Here is a 20209-nt window from a genome sequence, read left to right as displayed (position 1 = left end):
AGCTTTAATTAAAGCCTGTATTCTTAGAGAGGTCGAGTAAATGGCGAAGTGTTAATTAAGTCTTAATTAATTAATCCTAAAGGACAGGAAACAAACGGAAAACGCCTGTAACAATTTGTAAAGAAAAAAAAAGAAAAAAAGAATCGTTACGTCAATTTGAGATTACACAAATTAGGAAGTCAACGTCAAGACGCTACGAAGAATTAGGGAACGAAGAAGAAAAGTACATAAAGCGAATCATCGTCGTCCGCATGGAGTAATATTCAGTTAAACGACCTGTCAAACTTTCGACGTTTGACGTGGAAGAGCCACATTGCGATGAAAACGTTTGCTCGATTTGCTCGGGGCAAACACAGCAGGAGGAGGTAGATGCCGGAAAATGGCATGAAATATTTCGACGCGGCTAGGCTCTTCGTCGAAATTTAAGTAGCGAAAACCCGCGTTAGTCAGACACGAGGGTGATACTTGAAAGTTAAGAAAGTGAAACTCGAAGAGAAGAACGATAACGAACCTTTTTACGGTCTACCTTTATTAGATCCTCGAGGCGAAATTTTCCAGGTATTCTCGCTGATAAGAATCGTTGTTTTTATTCATTTTTCTTACGGTAGTTTCACTTCTTTCTCACTTTTCATTTTTGTGTACTCGCTTTATTTTTCATTCTGTTGTTTTTCTACTTTTTTGCCTCCTTTCGGAAAGACGAATCGCCGTTCGTATACGTTCGATATCGGATAAGCGGATAAGGACAGAAAAAGGAAGAGTCTGTGTTTGCGATATCGAATGGTTACTTTGTACCCGCGATCTTTTCGCTTCGTATTGTTCGTATCTATACGACCGGCCACTCTTTTTTCCCCCTCGTGTTTTTCACTTTCAGTCAAATTAATTGTGTTTGCACGTAAAGAAGTTGATCGGACGGATAGGAAAATGGGGAACAATCGTGCAGTAACTCTTGGTTTTAATATCGGATTTGCGATAATATCGGAGTGCGATATGTTCTGTACTTGGAATCTTATATTACCAGTTTTAGAACGGTGCTTCATTTATCCTTCTTAGTTAGAGATTTTAGAAGAAATCTTAACTTTGATCGCCAATATAGTTACTAGAAAATTGACTCGATACTAAATTATAGCATGTTTCAAAGATTTTGTTACACGGCTTATTTTGATACACGTTACGCGAGGCGCTTAACATTAGCAAATTGTTCCTTAATTCATGAACGGTGACATATGTATAATATATGTTAAAGTCTATTGGCTATTTTGCTCTACTTATCCACTTTAAAATACATTATTCAACTTTTTCAGAAACTTTCGAAGAAGCTGAAGCTAATAATTCTTTTCTTCGGACTAACTCGCGACAAATTCGTTTTCCAACCATTTTATTTCTTCTAAACACTAGGTTCTGCTATCGTTATCTGCGAGAACTCGCGTGAAAAAGATCGATGATAGATCACAGTTCGTTTCACCACCTTTTCGTATCGTCAACTTCGCAGAAAAATGAGAAATAACTGTCACTGGTCCGTCAGACTGGCCGCGTTATTGATTTACTTACGCATGGAACAGGATGATTTACGACAGTGCTTTAGGTCGCTGCTCGGATATTCCTTTCCGAGGACGCTATCGATCCGAACGATTAGCACAATGTTTCTACTCCTCAAGCCTGATCGTTATTCTCGTAACTTTTACATCTTTTCGATTGCAATCTCGCGAACAGCCTCCTATTTTTGTAGATTTCTATCAAACTGGTGCATGAATATTTACATATATGTGGTATTAAAATTCCCATAACAGTTCCCTGTTCTAGCTTAAAACCGCTCGCATCTGCATGTGCATAGATAATATTCTTCTGTCTTCGACGTTATCGTGCGCTAGCTTTCACGCGAGTGTTCTCTTCTTCTCGAGATAATCAACTATTCCTATCTGTGGTATTAATAGTAAATAAATGGTTTTTTCTAGCGAACAAGAGATTATTAAGATGGAATTTTAAAAGCCGCAGAACTACGTAGTGTCGTTTAACCTGAATAATTAAAAATAGTCAAGGAGATTATAAAGCTGTTGTGCAGCTAATGCCATTTTCCTTTTATAACAAACTTTCTACGATATTCCACGAAGAGGAAGGAAACGATAAGTCTCCGGTGTAGCGTTAGTTAAAATAATAATAAATACGATATAAAATACGATAGAGACGAAGAGAAATGTTATATTCAACGTATCTGATCCCTCTCGGTGTTTTGCTTTTATTAAAATCCTCCACTTCGGCGGAACACTCTCGGAACCACGATAAATTCTACTCGTCGATCGAGAGCAAGCCCTTATCTAGCCAGGAGACTGACAACCTGAGGCTGGTGTTGAATTTCATTCGCCAATCCCCTGAGTTTCATCCGCTCACGTTCTCCGTAATACTGCCGGAGTTTCAATCGAGCTTCATCGAATTTTTGCTGAGCTATATCGGGCAGAATTCGATCGAGGCCTACAAAGTCAGGGCGAGGGATCTGTCCCTGAAGGCCACTTGGATAAGCCGGCTACGACTCACTTGGATCTTCGTCGTTCAAGACTTGTCCAGTTTTAACATCTTCGTTTATTGGCAATGGAATCTGTGGAAAGCCGGAAACCAGTATTTGATTATCTTCACTGGAAAAGTAGTCACCACGCTCTGGACGGAGGCTTTCACAAACTTGTGGAGAAAGTACGACGTTCATCGAATCGTCGTTGTCGACGATGATTTTCGATGTCTGACCAGGTACATGCCGCTCGAGAAACGATCTAACAATGACTTTGGCAGGGTATACAAATCATGTTTGAAGAAAAATCATCTTACCAGGCGATCCAGCGAGTACGATCTTCTTCAAAATCCGCCAAAAGGTAATAATTCGGGATATCCAGACGAGATTCTTCGACTGAACAGAGATACAAGGTTATTCGAGAATTTCCAAAACTTGAATCATTATCCCCTGAACGTGCTGGTGTTCGAGTCTCTGCTGATGAACGTTTCATATGATACTCGGAATAGACTGGAATTGAGCAAACCAGACGCTAACGTGGCGTTTGCTCTGGAGAAGGCGATGAGGGCAACATTTCGTATAAAAGCTATGAGGAAGGTTGATTTCATGGATGATCCATTCGCTACTTCGTTGACAGGCATCGAGACTAGAAACGTGGACATGGTTATCACCGGATTTTTCGTCAAGGTTTATAGCAAATTTCGAAAGTTTCAGTTCACCTGTGCCATGTACGAGGACAAGCTGTGCTTCGTGTCGCCCGATTCTGGTCTGGTACCCAAGGCTTACATGCCTTTCTTACCGTTTCAGAAGAGCTTATGGTTTCTGCTAATAGCATATAACATTACGGTTACGTTCCTGTGGTGGTTGGCGAGACACGTTAGCGAATCGTTGCGACGTCAATACAAATGTGCCAATCCTAGTCGACGATTAGAAATTAATCGTTCAACGAGAAAACCACAAGCACGGTATCTTTCCAAAAGTGGAATAAAAAATTATTTTCTAATCAAAGAACATCGTTCCTCTGATGTATCTAATTACAAAGAACCACCAGAAATTCCCCGATACATCAAAAGACCGATCATTTTTATCGAGCATCTTACCTATCCCTTTCAAACGAGCGAAATTCCAGCGCAGAGAGCTCTACTCCTCGGCACCCTATTTTTCGCTCTTATCCTCAATGGGCTGTATCAAAGCGTGTTGGTATCTAGCCTAAGTAAACCGTTCCATTACCCTCAACTACATAATCTAGAAGATGTAGTAGATTCTGGAAAGATCGTGATCACCAAGTATGCGAATCTGAAGAACGTGTTCCTGGACGATTCCGAACTAGACGCGATGCTGGTTCAGAGAATTCGTGTGATTAACACTCAACGATCTACGAAGGATATTGTGGCGTACGAAGATAAAATCGCCATCACCAGATATTACACGTTGGAGCTCGGAGATTCCGACTATTTGGACAAAGAAGGAAATCCCCTATTGAACTTGGTGGACGAATGTCCGATGAATTATAGAGTGTCTTACGTGTCACGATTGCATTCACCTTACGCAGAGAAAGTCGATTTTGTGTTGTTAAGGTTGAGAGAAGCGGGTCTGCTTAATTTCTGGTTCGATGATATGTTGTATCGTATTAAGATAGCTAAGATAAAGAAAAGGAGATTGAACAAGGATATGGCGGCGATGAAGAGCTGGATGAGCGGCAGGATCAGATTATCGCTGGATCATTATTTATTAACGTTCTTATTGCTGTTCGTTGGCCTGTTTGGATCTACCGTGATGTTCTTCGTGGAACTGTACATCGCGAAACGAAGCACAAGAAAATGTTAAAATAAACAAAAGGAATGCTCGTTTCAAAACTTATTTCTTTTAGGGGAAAATTCAAACCGAGAAATTGCTCGTGACCAGAAACAGAGAAAAAATATAAAATATGTATTTTGTTTGTTGGTTGTGTAACAAAAAAGTTTTACCACTATCGTGCAGTCAACACGAATTTTTCTATTTGGATTTATACCGCGTATTTTCAATGTTGACATCCCACTAACGGTTTGAGTAGACCAACAGTTTTTTCCACGATGAAACAATTTCTGACATTTTTTCTACTTGCTTCTTATTTTCCCATTTGTTTGGTTTTCCAGACGGAATACTGGTAAATTTAAGAATAGAACAGCTGGTGATCGGCCGAATCGACGATTTGTTATTTTCGCTTGAACCAATCCTTCTTCGCGTCGTTGAGACACGAGCGATCCTATCTATTATTTGTCTCCATTCATCTACTTGACATGATAAAAGGAAATATCTTTTGACCTACTTTAAACAGAAACAGATCGATAATTGTTTTTTCTATTATCTATTATAAACGAAGAAATAAGAAAACAAAAAATGTACACTCGTTGCTTTCGATCAAGCGACTTAATCAACCGAATCATTAATTATACAGGTCGCATCGTGAAGATTGATTAATAATTAAGCCGATGTACTAACGAGGTTCTATGTACATCGTTATTAATGAGAAGCAATTAAAAGTGTATGTAAATCACGGCTATAATACGTCAAATGCAATTTGATATCGTGACGTTTGGTGCATTAATTATAATAGAAGCGTTTTAGAATTATTATAAAATCACGCGAACGATGGTCGCACCTCGATGGATTTAATATTCTAAGCACGTACTTCGTTTCTTCACAGCAGATGCTCCGCTAAATGCGATTAAGTTGTACCTGTCTGTGTTACGAGAGTGTTTCTCTGATACTCTTTTTCCCGTTGTCCTCGGAAACGATTGAATCTGAATCTGTTGAAATAAATCAGCGCGATCAGAGAACGAAAATCTCGTACCCTTGCAGAAAACATAGTCTTTATGCAATTTCCTACACGACTGATTTTGCTTATTCTTTTATACTGCTCATACTGTTCGTTTCTAATTTTCATGTATACATCGATACAATAGTCTGGTGATAGTCAGTTTGTCGTTCCATAAATGAATTCGTAAAAGCTGTTAAACTGAATTATAAATAGCGCTATAGAAGATATGCATATAAATCTCCCTTCGTGGGGCATCCATTTTCCACGTTCTACTCTTCTGAACACAGCCGTCACCCACTTTGTTTTTATTTTGATTTTTTTGTTACGTGTAAAAACGTGTAAAAATACGGCTAGAATCGTTAAAAACTATACGTCGATGGAAAGTGCTGATCACAGGTTAAAATTTGTTTTTCTTTTCTGTACATTTCAGTAAATCAATATTATTGATAAACATATGCGTTTGCATTACAAAGAATATCATAAATTTTATTACACGCAGGTACATTAACGGATAATTCCGTTAGAGAATAAACATTAATTAGTTTAACGATGAAAATGGGACGAATAAAGAAACTCTTTCATTCGTTATTTGATCGGAATCGTTTTAACGTTCTACAGATGAATGGCTATATGAAATGCGACTATAATCGTAAAACGATGAAGAGGCTGTCGCGAACGACGAGATGCTGTCGATAGAATAGGGATACTTTTGTGCTATCTGACTCAATTATGTCGCAAAATCGATTGTTTTGCTTTAGAGAAGAGAAAATTAACGCTTGAACGGTGTCAAACGAATGCACGCCGCGTTATTATCACGTTCTGGTAAATTTTAGACATAATCCTTTGAGCATCACGAAATTACCGTGTGACCGCGTTTCATCGCAGATAAGATGGTTGCTAAAATTACTATTCACGAGATCGTGGCAATGTGGGCATTATGTCGAAGAAGATTGCGTGTCGTGGTTTGAAATTGTGATTGTGTTCGGCGAGTACGAAGCACGTCCCTATCTTCTGAACCTAGAATAGCGTTTTACTTTGTTGAAACAACGATTAAGAACTATATCGGGAGATTTCCTTAGCCAATATTCTGCCACGTTAAATTAGAAAATAGAAGAAAATCGGCTCGTTAAACGTTTGAACACGGACAAACAGATCAATTAACATATATGTAATTACACGAAGGTAAGAGACACTTCTTAGATATACTTCTCAGACTTCTATACATGTATATTTATCGACGTTGCAGATATTCTCGTCTTTTTGATACTTAAATTGTACATCGTTTGTTGCTACTATGTACACTCGGAAAATTCTCTTCTAGATCCATTTTTCAAAATTTCAGGAAGGTGGAACGAGTCACGGGGGAAAACGACCGAATTTAGTATATTTTTAACGATCGAGAGAATTTATTCGCAAAAGAGATACTTAGAAGGAGAGAACGTCAAAGGGAATTCTATGTAAGATAATTCTTTCGAATGACAAAAATCCTTACCAGCGATCTTCATCTTTAACAGAATATTCTATCGTATTTCTTTGTCAAAATTGATTTTTCTAACGATCGACTGCATTCGAAAGCGCATTCAATTTTAATTATTTCTCTTTAAAAGATTTGTGCAGGTTACCGAAACATCAAAGAATATACATGTAAAATGTCGATCGGAAAAATTGTATAGCTTCTTCGTAAAAAATTCCAAAAGACTCTTGAAACTCTAACGATCGGGCTGCTCGCGGTTCGCTGATCAGCATACTAAGAAGCTGAACGAAGTTAAGCGTGGTGTGGGAGTGATTAACTTAGATGCGTGTCTTATCCCTTCAAAGAGCTTACTTTTCCTTAAACTCGTTCGTTGCATAATTACGTAAAACTTAATTCTCCAGGTCCTATACTCGAACTTGCATCGTGTCGTGTCACTCACAGTTCGTTCGTGGAAATTATCCCAAGGACCTATTAGAGTAACTCTAAAGTAAGATAACTTTCAGCTTCGCAATCTGTAAGCAAAGTCCAGCGTTAAGTTCCACGAAGAGAAACCAAGATATTACGAAAGTGATACCTTTTTTTATAAAAGGTATTTTCAGGATTTTGAATAGATTATTCGCAAAATAGCATTGAGATACGAGTAGATTAAAGCCTATTCAATTGCAGATGGAACAAAGTGGTTCGTTTAATTTTTTGAAAAGTCGTCTTCATAGTAGGAAATGGATAGATAATGCCGAAAGCGTTGCGTAGCGTGGAAATTGAAGTAAAATGGGACAACCAGTGCCAGACAGTCAATGTCAATACCGATGTTCGATATAATTCTCGCTATGTTCCTTTGATCTTGTGACGAATATGGATATGACGACAAAAATTTTGTTGTCTCATGAAGCTAGAGATAAACTTCTAGTCGTGAAAATATTTCGCTATATAAAATCATGCACGAATAAACAAAAAGAAAAAAACAGAAACAATTCTGCTTCTATTCGACTCCTGCGAATTCTTTGCAACAATCCTATTGTTCAAACAATATGTAACTATCGTTGAATGAATTGTTAAAATCTATTGGACAATGGATAAGATCGAAAACGTTAAAGTATCCTTTTGCACTGCGAAAAAAAGACAAAATAATGACAAAGGTAGATGTTGATATATGTAAACCCGTCGATCGTCTTAAACGGTAAGAAATTGGCCAAAGCGTCAAGTAAACGGGAAGGATGTTGTTTCTTCTCGAAGACAAGGAAAGACAAGATGATACATCTCCTTCAGCCGGGACTCTTCGCGTTTCATTCGCACCATTTGTTTCATTCTAGCCATCGAGCAAAACAGAATGCGGGCAGGGCGGAACGATTTCCACGTCAGTTGCCGCCTTTTACTTCCAGCCAGGTACAACGATTTCGGACGCATTTCTCCGAGTGGAGGACGTGCAAATTATCGGACGTTGTTTTGCTGATACTCGTAGATAAATACGATTATGCTCATGGCCAGTCCGATGTACAGTATCCCAAACGGGATGAATAAATGCCGGATCGTGATCTTCCTATGCATCGTCGAGCCATTCAACACCAGCGTCGGCCGTTTCTGCGACTGGTGTATGCTCTGATACCACTTTCCATAGAAACCGCCGTTGTTTAACCGGGCGAGAATGCTGTTTATACGACCACCATATGGAGATCCTGGAATAACGTTCACGTTTTACAATACAGCTGGAAATTTCGATTTGTAGCTGCGAATTGTAAGCGTTCGTTTAAATTTCTAAACCGAGTTAACGACATAAATGACGAGAAAGTAGAAGATAATGGTACATAGTTGTGATAATAATGCATCGATAGAGGAAGAGAGTGAAAGATAATCGGTGGTAGGGAATGCAGAATTTATCGATTAATCCCTGATGGTGAGTGAATGAGTAAGGAAATGAGATAACTTGCAAAGGAGGTACCTGTCTGGGTTTTGCGGATATTTAAGAATTTAATATCGGTAGAGTAGTAGGTAGCGAGGAACGATAAGGATAAAAATGCGAAAGAGTAATCTCGAACTATGTTGCTCGAAACAATTAGTGGAACGATACTACGAATTCGCACATATCGAGGAGGATTACTCTTCGGACAGTGGTGAAATAAAAATGTACGGATAACTGTCCTACGATATCCGATCCGCTAATCGTTTTGAACAATTTATTTGCTATACGAACCTTTTGTAATTATATTGGCGAGAATGTATTCCTTCGGACATTCGCTGACGACGTGCAGAGTTTCCATTTCTTCGGCGCTGTATTTAAATGGCAGTGTCTCGAGTCGATGAAGATAACCAGCATCCTTCGCTTTAAATAATCTTCTATACACTTCCGATTTGTTCGCGTATTCTAATCTATCGTTTAGTTCTTTGATTATTGGCGATGCAATGTCAGTCAACGCGTCGTCGAGAATATCTCTGGTGTCGGTTAAAATCGTGAGACCTGCCAAGCATAATTCCAAGATTTACAAAGATGCGATAGCCATACCGTGTATATCATTTTTCTTCTTCAAGCATTTCGAGTTTATTACTATACAACTGGAACGTTAAGAATAATCACCTCTTTGTAAATAGATTTAAAAGAGATTAACTGAGAATCTTTTCTTCTACGTTAAAGCGTAAAACGTAATAGATTAAGGAACAAAATGAATATTCAAAAATGGAATATTACCGCTTTCTTTCAGCTGCTCCAAGGTATTGATGTTCTCGTAATACATTCTTTTACTGAAACTAGAGGCAAGCTGAGAAGTGATAAGCCCATTAAGGATCAAACTTAGAAACAAGCTGCACATCATCAACAACCTCTCAGGGAACCAAGCCTGGCCCAATTTAAAGGGCTGCATCAGTTGAAACACGACTTTTGTTAACCACGTGACAAAGGACAAACACATTTCGTTGAATCGCTTCGAGCGGCCTTTCTTCGTTTTTATCATCGATCGAACATTTGGCGTTTTCTCGACTAGGTAAATTCTGTTAGCAAAACGAGAATAATCATCGTATGCAATAAATAGTTCTAATACTCTTTCATCTCCTCCTCTTTTATATTATAATCGAGCCTGCTGAATGACGAGATCCGTAAAAAGAGAAACAGATTGACGTTCAAGTAGGGAAATTAATGTAGGATTCGTTAAAACGCTGACGCGTATTATATTTATCGGGCCAATTTTACCACTTTCTATCGTTCCGCAATGCCAGAAGAGATTTTATTAAAAACCGGGGAATTGAAATGATATCAACTTGTCTAAATCAAAGTCTTCCTTTAAATATTTTTTAAAATATAACTTTCATATTTTAAAATTACTTATTACTTATTATATGAAATATAAACGAAGAACTTGATAAAACTCGACAGTTTTTGCGACCGTTTTATATACTCACATATATCTCTTTATGATAAAAGCTCGAACCGTTTTCATCCGTACTAACTCTATCTCATATCTCTCCCTTTCGTACTTTGTGTAAACTCATATTTTATTCAAACAATGACTCGCCAATACGCAAGCGAAATATCGATGTATCCTGGCAAGCGAATACGACAATTCCTCGCAATCTCTCCTTTGCCTTTGATGAAATCTTTCGAAAGGTAGAGAACCAACAGACTGTACATTTCGTATTTTCAGCACTTACTCACCCGTGTGCTTCGCCATACGTTTGCTTCTTCGTAAATTTTGGAGCGATTTTGACCACGCCTCCGTTTCGATTCTCGAGGAAGTAAAATCCAGTCGGATATTCGCAGCAGAAAAATACTGTTCCGCCTCGTCGAATAGCTTCGAACCTTTCATTCTTGAAAATCGTATAAATCATCGAGATAACGAAATGCGTGACGAACACTAACAACCAGGCTCCTCCGGTGAAGATCTTGACGATCACAAGATAATCAGGGATTGGTGGTGCTTTAGGAACAAGCACGCATAATTTGTCGCTGGTAATCGGCGTCGTAAACTCCAGCTCCCTGGTGAAATAGTCTTTAATGAAAAAATGATTGAACGATACGTCTGCAAACTTATAGACCAAGTGTCCAATAGTCCCAAAAAATACTCCGTTCTCTTCCCAGCCGAATCTATCTTTCGATCTAATTAGAACGAACGTCACGTTCATCATTTTACAAACTTCTTCGAGATATTTGAAGTCTAATCCAGAAAATTGGCCGTTCTGGAAAGATATCGTGCTCGTTTCGAAGATGGAGATTTCTAACGGGGATAATTTAAAGTCTCTTCTATCCTTGATGAAAAAATCTGATATATCGGTGGTATTTGGTCCGCTGATCAACAGAAAACCGTCCCTGTTCGATTTAACACAGTTCCAATCGCAGCTGGTGTTAACGCTATACCCAGTTTGACGAGCAGCGTAATCGAAAGGGTCGTATCGAATCACTTTGTCAGCGGCGAACAAAAGCAGCTTATAAACCCTTCTAAATCTCCAAAGCCTCTCGAACGCCCACTTGCAAAATCTCTCGTATACCGACGAATCGGAGAATTGTAGACCCTGTTCTTGAAGAATATAGAAATTTTCTGGATGCCAGAACGACATCAAATGCGGAGAACTAAGGATATCCCTGAGATGATCCACGTTCGAGAACAACAGCAACACGCAACTTTCTGTATCTATGGTCTGATAATCGCGTCTCATGTTCTTGTACTTCAAAGACATTACATGTTTTAGGCTGACTAGTTTGGTGGAGACGTTTAAGCTGACTAGAATACCACGAGGAATATCAAACGCACGATGGTACTCGTAATCATCGAATACCACGGTCAACACTTTCGTGTAACTGGTCATGGCCCACTTTTCTACAAAAGAATATAAGTTGGAATAGTTGTCCGAGTAATTCGGTTCGAACAATTCGCAAGCGACACGGAATAGGATGGTCGCGGTCAGCAACATGACGGCGAACTTCCTGCACATCTTCCGAAAGCGTTACAGGCTGCAACCAGAATCGGATTTTTCGACGACAACGCGTTAGAAGGGCTGGGATTTGCGAGATTCTTGATGTTTTCGATGTAATCGTAGTCCCGGTATACAGGATGATTCGATCGTGGTGTCTGGAAATTTATCATCACATATTTTTGTTAGGAAGTTAGATACAATTACCATTGGATATAATTATAAAAGATTTTGAAAATTTATATTTATCGACCTCTTCTTTTAATTATAAATCGTTGCCGTATACATAAAATTTGAATCAGCTTGTACATTCGATAGATTTTCAAGGTAACAAGGGATCGACAGAATCATGTCAAAAAATCCGCCGTGGCGTCGCGAAGGTCGGGCTTGACAGCAGCCAATCCAATGGTTCGAAATTCACCGAGCATCCAGTTAATTCAAGGAAGCCAGTTAATTCTCTCGACCCAATAAACTCCTTCGACGCTCGGTCGTGGATCGCAAATCAGCTTGGCGTCGAGTTAGAAACTTTATTATCTCCCTCGAAACCATTTAACGAATCCCAAAGCAAACACAGTTTCGTTCAGGATTCCCTTTAAAAATTCATCGGTTGTCAGATCGTAGTTTCTTGCCGAAAATTTCTCAGTTTGATTCTAAAATGAAACTGTCTATCGATCAATGTCGATGTACTCGTATGAGAATTAATTCGAGATAACGGCTCTCCGATTAGAGTCCAACAATTCGAATTAAATCTTCGTTTCTGTTTCGAACAGAAACTCATTTGGTATGGTTTAACGCGTTTAATTATTCGCCTCGTTATAATAACTTTACCACGTCAAATTCGACAACAGACAATTCTGTGTTTCTCGCAAGCTTCGTTGGGCGAAAGGTTGGTTTTGTGGCTTCTTTGTTGGATGGCTGATAATTGCTTGGGTCGTTTCCAATAGCAAGCCTCTTTTTCCTTTCTGCTTCGTGACGAATAGCCAATTTGTTCGGGATTAACGAGTCGGGATAAGAATTAAGAAGGACTTGTGGAAACAGAAGTCGTATTTCTCGAAGGCTGTAGGTAATGATAGGTAATTACTTTACAGTGTGTTCTATTGCCGATAAGAACGACATTTGTCGTTTCTCGTCGAGAATTTATCGGATATCATTTTAATCGTGGTTACAGTCTTAATTACGGTTGAAACAAGAGTTCTGTTTCGTAACGTATCGATGGAAATCGAGACGAAGGTGGTAACAAGAAGCGAAATACTAATAACTTGTTTAATATTTTCGTTAATCGTTATCGATAATGATGTTTAAGAGTGTTCGCGTCTTTCAGATATTTGACGTTAGTTGGAAGGTTTTACGCGAAGGAGTTAGTTGTTAGTCGAGAGTTCGCGCGAACAAAGGGATTGATGTAAAATCCTTCGAACAGCGTAGGTGGTATTATCGTAAATGCGATTACGTCATATTCTGACGAAAGAGTTATTTTGGATATTAGAAGATCAAACTTCACGGTGACTCCTGTTGTAACCTATTTTGTTGTCCCGCGTTATTTATTTCTTATATATTCGCTCTTCTGATAATAAAGGGAATATTAAGTAGGAAGAATCTATAATAAAAAAGAAAGAGAACGAAACAACCGACTAAGCGCAGTCATACAACGAAAAGACGTAAGATAGGAAAATGAAGAGCACAAAAAGAAAATACAATGCAATGCGAGTATAATAAAAGTTATAACGATGTTTAGTGGTATTATTTGCAACCGTGAATGTAATTTGATGTCTGGAATCAAAATCTTCTTGTAATAAAAAGGACAAATTGACAGATTTGTATATTTGCCTTCGACATTTGACGATTTTACTTTTATATTAAAAGGTAAAATATTCTACGTTAAACGGAGAAGAGCTATTTGAAGAAAGTTAATATGAAATTCAAAAAGCAAGGAAAGTTGGAACTCTGTTACTTCTAGAAGCGTTCTGTCCGATCGTTTCACTTCATCTTGCAACTTTATCATTTCCGTCGAGGAACGCTGCGTTCTTTTTACATTATTTGAATTAGAACGGTACATGTTTCGATGCTTTGTTAACGTCAGGATTTGTGATGTTGTAACGTTTCACTATGGTCGCAGCGAGTAAGTTTTTTGTACAAAAACTTTTGCAAACAGTCACGAACTCTTTTTTGTGCAGGGTGAACAAACGAATGGGAAAAAACGTCCAATAAAGACAGATTAGAAAACTTTCAGAGAACGCTGTTCGAACTGATGATTATTTTTTTTTTGGAATACCAGAAAAAACTATAGACGTCTGCTGAAAAAGTTATTTAGTATGAAATTTTACGAGTTTTCTTTATAGCAATTAATTTCAAGTAAACCGTTAGCTTTAGATAATCGTTAGTCTATTGATCCAATACCGTTATGATAGTTTAAGTTAATTCTAACAAGAATTAGAGAAATAAGTGTTAAAACGTTAAAGGAGAAATATTAATGCTGTGTATCGTAAAGATTATGTACCGTTGTAAGTCTGATTGATAGCTGGGAAGCATTCGAAACTGAAAGAATTAAATACATACTACTACAATATTGTTATGACGATATAAAATTGTTGTTAGCATGTTCATACAGAAACCAGCAAATTAAATGCAAATAATATTTAATTATCGTCTCCACACGTTTGAATCAATTCGAACCGGATTTCACGCGAGATACATGATTAATTGCTGCAAACATTATCATTTTTTGCTCTCTCAAAACCGATTTCATTCGAAACAGAGGCGTAACAAAATTACGATTAAAAAAAGAACAAAAATTACCAGGACGTATTTTAAATTCTAAAGTATCGATTGAAATTGCCCCATTGCCTGTTTCCATTTCCTGTTTCCACGTTCACGTCATCCAACGTTACAACCCAGAGCAATCTACTGCTTGCAAAATTCTAATCAAACGTACTTTAAATCATGGTATCTGCGATGTGCAATAATTAGCGTACGGAAACTTCATATTCTTCAAAGAGCTCTAATGAACGAATACGCGTAGCCCGGTGGTATTCATGCGTGCACGTTAATCATTATGAGACGTCGACTTCCATTAATTACACCACGTTGAGTTCTACCGATATTTATACAGAGAATCCACGCGGGGGAATAGAGGCGCGAAACTTTTCCTATCGTATTACATAGTTATATGATTACATCATAAATGTGAAGTGCTTAATAAAATGGTAGGGCGCGTTTATCGGATACGGTTTAACCGGAGATATTTCCGAGAGAGTAGCGCGTTTTAGGTTTCCAATAAACTCTGGATTAGAGTTCGTGAGCGTCGAAACGGAAACAATAAGCGAACGAATCAACAATGTTTCCTCGTCTGTGCCGCAGACGGACAGATAACACAAATCGAATGACCCCGGGGTGATTCGAATGCAAAGTAGCATCGTTCGAGCCTCTGTTAAGTTGGGGTAGCACGGAATTTAATCGAGTCCTCGGTTGTTGTCGTTTTCAAACCGAGAGCTTTTGAAAGTAAAGTAATCCCAATTTGCTAGGTCGATGTCAGGCTTGAATGATTAATCGCTCGATTCCATGAGCATACGAGGAGAGAGAAAGAGAAAGAGAGAAAGAGAGAGAGAGAGAGAAAGAGAATCGGAATTTATATAAAATAAGCAAAGGTGAATTCTTCTCGATACGATCCTTTTATGTAAGGAAAGCGGAAGATAAATAGAGTAATAATATAATTAGTACGAATTAAGATACTCCTAGCTGATCGAACGATCGTCAACATGAGCGAAACTTTGGTAGAGTAAGCTATTTGAAACCCTTTCTCTATCTCATCGTAAATAACGAGAAAGAGAGTAAGGAGAAACTTTTGTAATTCTTTTAGAAACTGCCCCGGAGCCGATCGCGCGCTAGCTGTTACATGACAGAGGGATGGAAAGTTGCGTAAGCAGGAAACGGGTGTCATTTATCGGCAACGTTATTGTGTCAGCTGCAAGGATTTTCAATATTTCCTTGGCAAGTTTACATGAGGCAACGCGAGTATTTTTTTAGTACAGAAAAATGGACAAGCAAAAGGAAAGAAGAATAAAGGAAGAAACTTACACGACTTCTCTTTCTTTGTGAAGGAGTTCTCGACTGCCACTTGTTATTTCACCTTGCCTCGTTGATTAAACGAGGAAAAATCGTGAAAAAGATCGCAGAAAAATCGGAAAAAGAGATGGAAGGAAAAGCGAAGAAAGGCTGCGATATCAAGGATAAGGTGAAATCTCTCGAGACAAACTTCGAGGCTACACTGAAACTTTCACTACGAGTTCGTGGCAACACACGTTAGAATCGAAAGCGATCTGATAAGCGGATATTACAAGGGGATCGGTATCGTGTAGATCTGTTTGCGTTCGTAGTAGACCGTCGACATTTTAAATAGGATTTAGAAGATATATTTTATGCGGTCCTTGATAACTATCTGTATCGTGTTCGTTGAACAAGGTTTTATAATTCACCACAATTGCCATGATCGTAGATATCGTGTCATTTAGGACAAACCCTTACATCATGTAAGTAAATACACACACGAAGAATCAGTTTGTTTTACGGAGAACGTGTCACGAATGCACATGTTTGTTGAGATGTGACACGTAGTTGTTAATTATTAATTGCACAAAATTACGCGTGTTTGCCTTCTCAACTTCCTGGAACTGCTCACTTTTATACACTTGTACAATTTGTTTTAATGAACTGTAATTTTGCTCGAATTTGTTATGCGTATGTAACTAAAAAAATTGAATATTTATTCGTTTCATGAAATATTTAATATTCGTTTAATGAGTCGAGACGAATTCTGAAATAAAATTCAACCCCACTTTTCAAAATCGCCCTGATATCTTTCTGATTGAAACGCCAACCATCGATCTGATCATCATTTTCTTATACTACTGCAGCAGGTATCCGAGCTATCGCTATTTAACCGGAACAGCGTTGATGCTCGAAAAGAGACAGGAGTTGAGACTGTAGGTATATTAATTTCCCTGATTGTGTGTAACTTTCAGCTGAATGCCGGGTAAAGCAAACTTGCGGTAACGCGATGCCTGGGTCGTAACTTTGATGTTTATCTTTCCGAAGAAGATCCAAGATCGGTCGATCGCAAGCGAATGGAAAATTGCGTGTTTCTGTTTGATCTTTAAAACGACGAACGCTCCAAACCTTCGCCAAAATAGCAGTTCAAAATTGTATCATTTATCATGTTTGATTTGTAACCGAATGTAGAATCTTTGGTTGGTATTTAATTAATAAACTTGTGAAAATTCTGTTGTATGTAATATACATTTCCACCAAATTATGTTTCACTTTCGTATTCTATTATAGACAATAGAGCCACTTTGATAAGATTTGAGGGATAACTTCGGTAGCTTAGGACGCTGAATTTCGAAATGCAGTTCGAGCAATTCTACAAAGTTCGACCGATGTTATTTATAGGAACAACGTTGCAAATCCCGGCACGTTTCCTCAGCGAACGGACGAATTCGAGTAAAAAGTGAAATTTCATTCAGGTGAAACTTTGAAGTGCTTTAATTTAATGAGCATGTTAAATATATTCGACAGACTACTCTTCGGAAAGGAGCAGCTGTTTCCTTCCTTCGTTGTTCGGATACAAATAGCTTTTAATTTAAATCGTTTGTTACGACTAGTTTACCAATGGATTTAGGTAGATTCATTCTCGTTTCTCGTCATAATTTCATCATGATTAAACGATCCTAGTCGACATTAATCAAAACCTTTTTCAAGGCTTCTTCTCTTTTTCTTTCCTTCTCCTTTCTTCGAGAGCGAAAGCAAATATCTTACCACATTAATTCTCTTTCCTAATGAGTTTGCCTGACACTTCTGTTTCGTGGACAGGCATAATTCAAACTTTCCTAATTCTGGGAACACGACACGTGATCTCCCATCAAAATGAAATTCCGAAATAAGTTAAGGAGATTTTGGCAAATGTTGCGCAGTTTCGTGACCGATCGGTAATTCGTCAAGGAATAATTTGTCGAAGTTCGTGGCAAGTTCTTAGCCGATTCATTGTAGGCTTTGCAAAACTTTTGAGTGTCACAAGATTAAGTGAGCTATCGGTCTGCAAGAGCCTGAAAGAATGTTTCACTGAAAATGACGAAAACATCACGAAAAACTGTGCATGCAACATTCAATAAGATCGCAATTTTATAAAGATAAATGCTCTCCGAATCTTCTTTACATTTTGTTGCAAATTTTACGGATGACTTAGTACTTTGTTGAATTAACGTATGCGACTAAAAATATAAATATGATAGACGTGACAGTACGTACCACAAGCTGCGATATATTTTCACGTTGTCTGTACGCGTGATTGTAGTTGCTATGAAAGGATTAATACCGATTGTTACAATTGACTGAATGTTGGATTTTAGAAAGCCTATAATATTTTTATTATACACCAATGGCGTGTCGATTTCTCATAATAGAGACAGTTACATGGAAAATGTAACTTCGACATAGAACGGGTAACAATACTGTTAATTTAATCCTAGCTTACTTGCATAATTCACTCGCTAACTGACATATGATAAATACGCAATCAACAAATTTTTAATCGAATTCGGGTAGAATTTCAAATTTCGAGCAGTATGTAATATTCGTTTTAATGAAGACTAACTAGTTTCCGCGTTCGATAACCCCAAATTGCCGGTAGCATACGTTGGCCAACTGAATTGCTCCATACTTCTATCTGTTACCAGTCAGCGATATTCTACAAAAATTACTCTCTTTTCGATATTCGCTGGCACACGCGTGCTTCTCGATAGGAATATTAAGAATGCAGAATGCAAATTTTTTTGGCGAGATATTTTCCGGTAGCCTGATTTTCTGGTGAAATGTTCGTAAACATACGTGTTTGCGCGAATAATTGCGATCGAACGAAATAAATAGAAAAACGTATTAGATGTACAAACATTCACGAGTTTTTCTTTCGCGAACGAACGCAGGAAAACAAGCCGAATTTTGTTGCAAAAGTTAGATTCGACAGAGCCAAGAAACAAGGAGACTACTACGCCTTTCATTTAGCTACAAGCGAAGCATTTTTCATTTAATTCGAGCGACGTTTGATCTGTTTTTTAGCGAGTCTATTTGTCCAGTTCTTTTGTTCGATCTATCGCGAGTGAAATGAGGAATATGTTTAACGAAAAAGAAGGGGGAAATAAATTGAAAGAAACGAGAAATTTATATTCGATACGGAACTTTTAAGTCAAATTTTATATAAAATAGCAGTCGCTTCGTTGTTCGTCAATTATTTATTTAGTTCTTCTGTTCGATCTATCGCGAGTGTCAAATTGAGACGAGGAATATGTTTAAAGAAACCGAAAGAGGAAATAAATTAAAACGAACGAGAAATTTGTATTCAACGCGAATCTCTCGAATCGCATACAAAATACAAGTCGCGTAGTTGTTCGTTAACAACATTTGTAACTAGTATTCAGGCTTCGAACTCGTGTGGTTTTATAAATATATCATTTCTTTCTATGCAGCATAAAAACTTGCATGGAATACTTGGAACTCCATAATGGTTTGTTAACGAATACGACCATTTGCTTAATTACATTGCGGGGGTGGATGATTTTTCGTAAACGCAAGAAAGTTAATTAATCAGGCAAATGGGTGGATCGTAATATTGTGATATGGGGTTTCCGGTAAACCTGCCGTGGAAGAATAAAACAAACGAAAATGTATGTATATTTCTATTCGTTATCATGAGCATTTCTATTATCGCGTAAACTGGATTTAATTGTAGACGCTGAATCAGTGATGCAAAATAATCCAGCGAAAATCCAGCAAAATTTTTTAATGCTCTTTAATGAAAGATGTTGAGTGCAGAGATTCACAAACTTAATTATAGCGTGTAGTTAAACGGAATGGACAAAAGGACAAAAGGGAAAATTATGCGAGATGAAAGCCTTTTGTGCTATCTAACTTCAAAAAATTAAATGTCAGTGTATAAACAGGAATTTTCTTCAGAGATTCGGAAGGGCAACGATGTCGGACCTATAAAGATAATTTTAAGAAACTCGACGAATGACTGTTTCAGATTTAATTCTATACAGGAGATGATTAATCGATCAAGATAAATAATTACGATTCCTACACGCTACGAACAAGATATGCAACGAAGAAACTATCGTATAATGAGTACAATGAAACTATATATATACAACTACCGAAGAAAGGGACGAAGATAAAGGAGAGAAAAGCGAACGAGAACTGGTCCTAAAGAATTAAATAATTCGATTGACGAGAATGAAAAATTTATCCGCTATATTACTAAGGAATATTATAACATTCTTATTGAGTTCGTAGTATTTTCATGTTTTATTAGAAGTTATTTAACCTTATATTTCTCTTGTTTCCCCTCTTTTAATCAGAGAGTCCTTTCCTTTATTCTTCAAATATTCTAATATTTTTTCTTCCTTCCGATTCCAAATTGCTCCACGCAATTTTCTCAATATTCAATTTTATTTCCTACTATTTTTCATTCACTTCGAAAATATTTACCGGACAAAACAAA

The 20209-nt window shown here is 37.8% G+C and overlaps 2 protein-coding genes across 3 annotated transcripts; one reads left to right on the top strand and one right to left on the bottom strand.

Annotated features, from left to right (window-relative positions):
* The first annotated feature begins 1357 nt into the window (after nucleotides 1-1357).
* Nucleotides 1358-5510, top strand: LOC105681059. Its single transcript, XM_012388272.3, has one exon. It carries the CDS (start codon nucleotides 2192-2194, stop codon nucleotides 4322-4324), a length of 2133 nt encoding a protein of 710 aa, XP_012243695.1. The 5' UTR covers nucleotides 1358-2191; the 3' UTR covers nucleotides 4325-5510.
* Nucleotides 5511-5767: 257 nt separating this feature from the next.
* LOC112213251 lies at nucleotides 5768-13869 on the bottom strand. Of its 2 annotated transcripts, none has more exons than XM_033322008.1 (4): nucleotides 10412-13869; nucleotides 9452-9750; nucleotides 8960-9223; nucleotides 5768-8444 (listed from the first exon to the last, which is right to left on the bottom strand). In XM_033322008.1, exons 1-4 carry the CDS (start codon nucleotides 11683-11685, stop codon nucleotides 8200-8202), a joined length of 2082 nt encoding a protein of 693 aa, XP_033177899.1. In that variant the 5' UTR covers nucleotides 11686-13869; the 3' UTR covers nucleotides 5768-8199. The 2 variants fall into 2 exon arrangements, with proteins under 2 accessions (XP_033177899.1, XP_024225073.1); XM_024369305.2 differs by having other exon boundaries at nucleotides 9452-9816; nucleotides 10436-13869.
* Nucleotides 13870-20209: the final 6340 nt, after the last annotated feature.

Source organism: Bombus impatiens, unplaced genomic scaffold, assembly GCF_000188095.3.
Source record: "Bombus impatiens unplaced genomic scaffold, BIMP_2.2 scf_0548, whole genome shotgun sequence".
NCBI classification, from domain to species: domain Eukaryota; kingdom Metazoa; phylum Arthropoda; class Insecta; order Hymenoptera; family Apidae; genus Bombus; species Bombus impatiens.
Note: the sequence above shows the minus strand (reverse complement) of the source record. Positions and strands in the feature narration are given on the sequence as shown.

What these genes read in the sequence shown, in the direction of transcription:
- LOC105681059 (XM_012388272.3), top strand. Translation starts at nt 2,192, where the DNA reads ATGTTATATTCAACGTATCTGATCCCTCTCGGTGTTTTGCTTTTATTA.
- LOC112213251 (XM_024369305.2), bottom strand. Translation starts at nt 11,685, where the DNA reads ATGTGCAGGAAGTTCGCCGTCATGTTGCTGACCGCGACCATCCTATTC. An exon ending in GCTCCAAAATTTACGAAGAA is followed by an intron (nt 9,817 to 10,435) that starts GCAAACGTATGG and finishes ATAATATAAAAG; the next exon opens with AGGAGGAGATGAAAGAGTAT. An exon ending in CGCCAATATAATTACAAAAG is followed by an intron (nt 8,445 to 8,959) that starts GTTCGTATAGCA and finishes ACGTTATTCCAG; the next exon opens with GATCTCCATATGGTGGTCGT.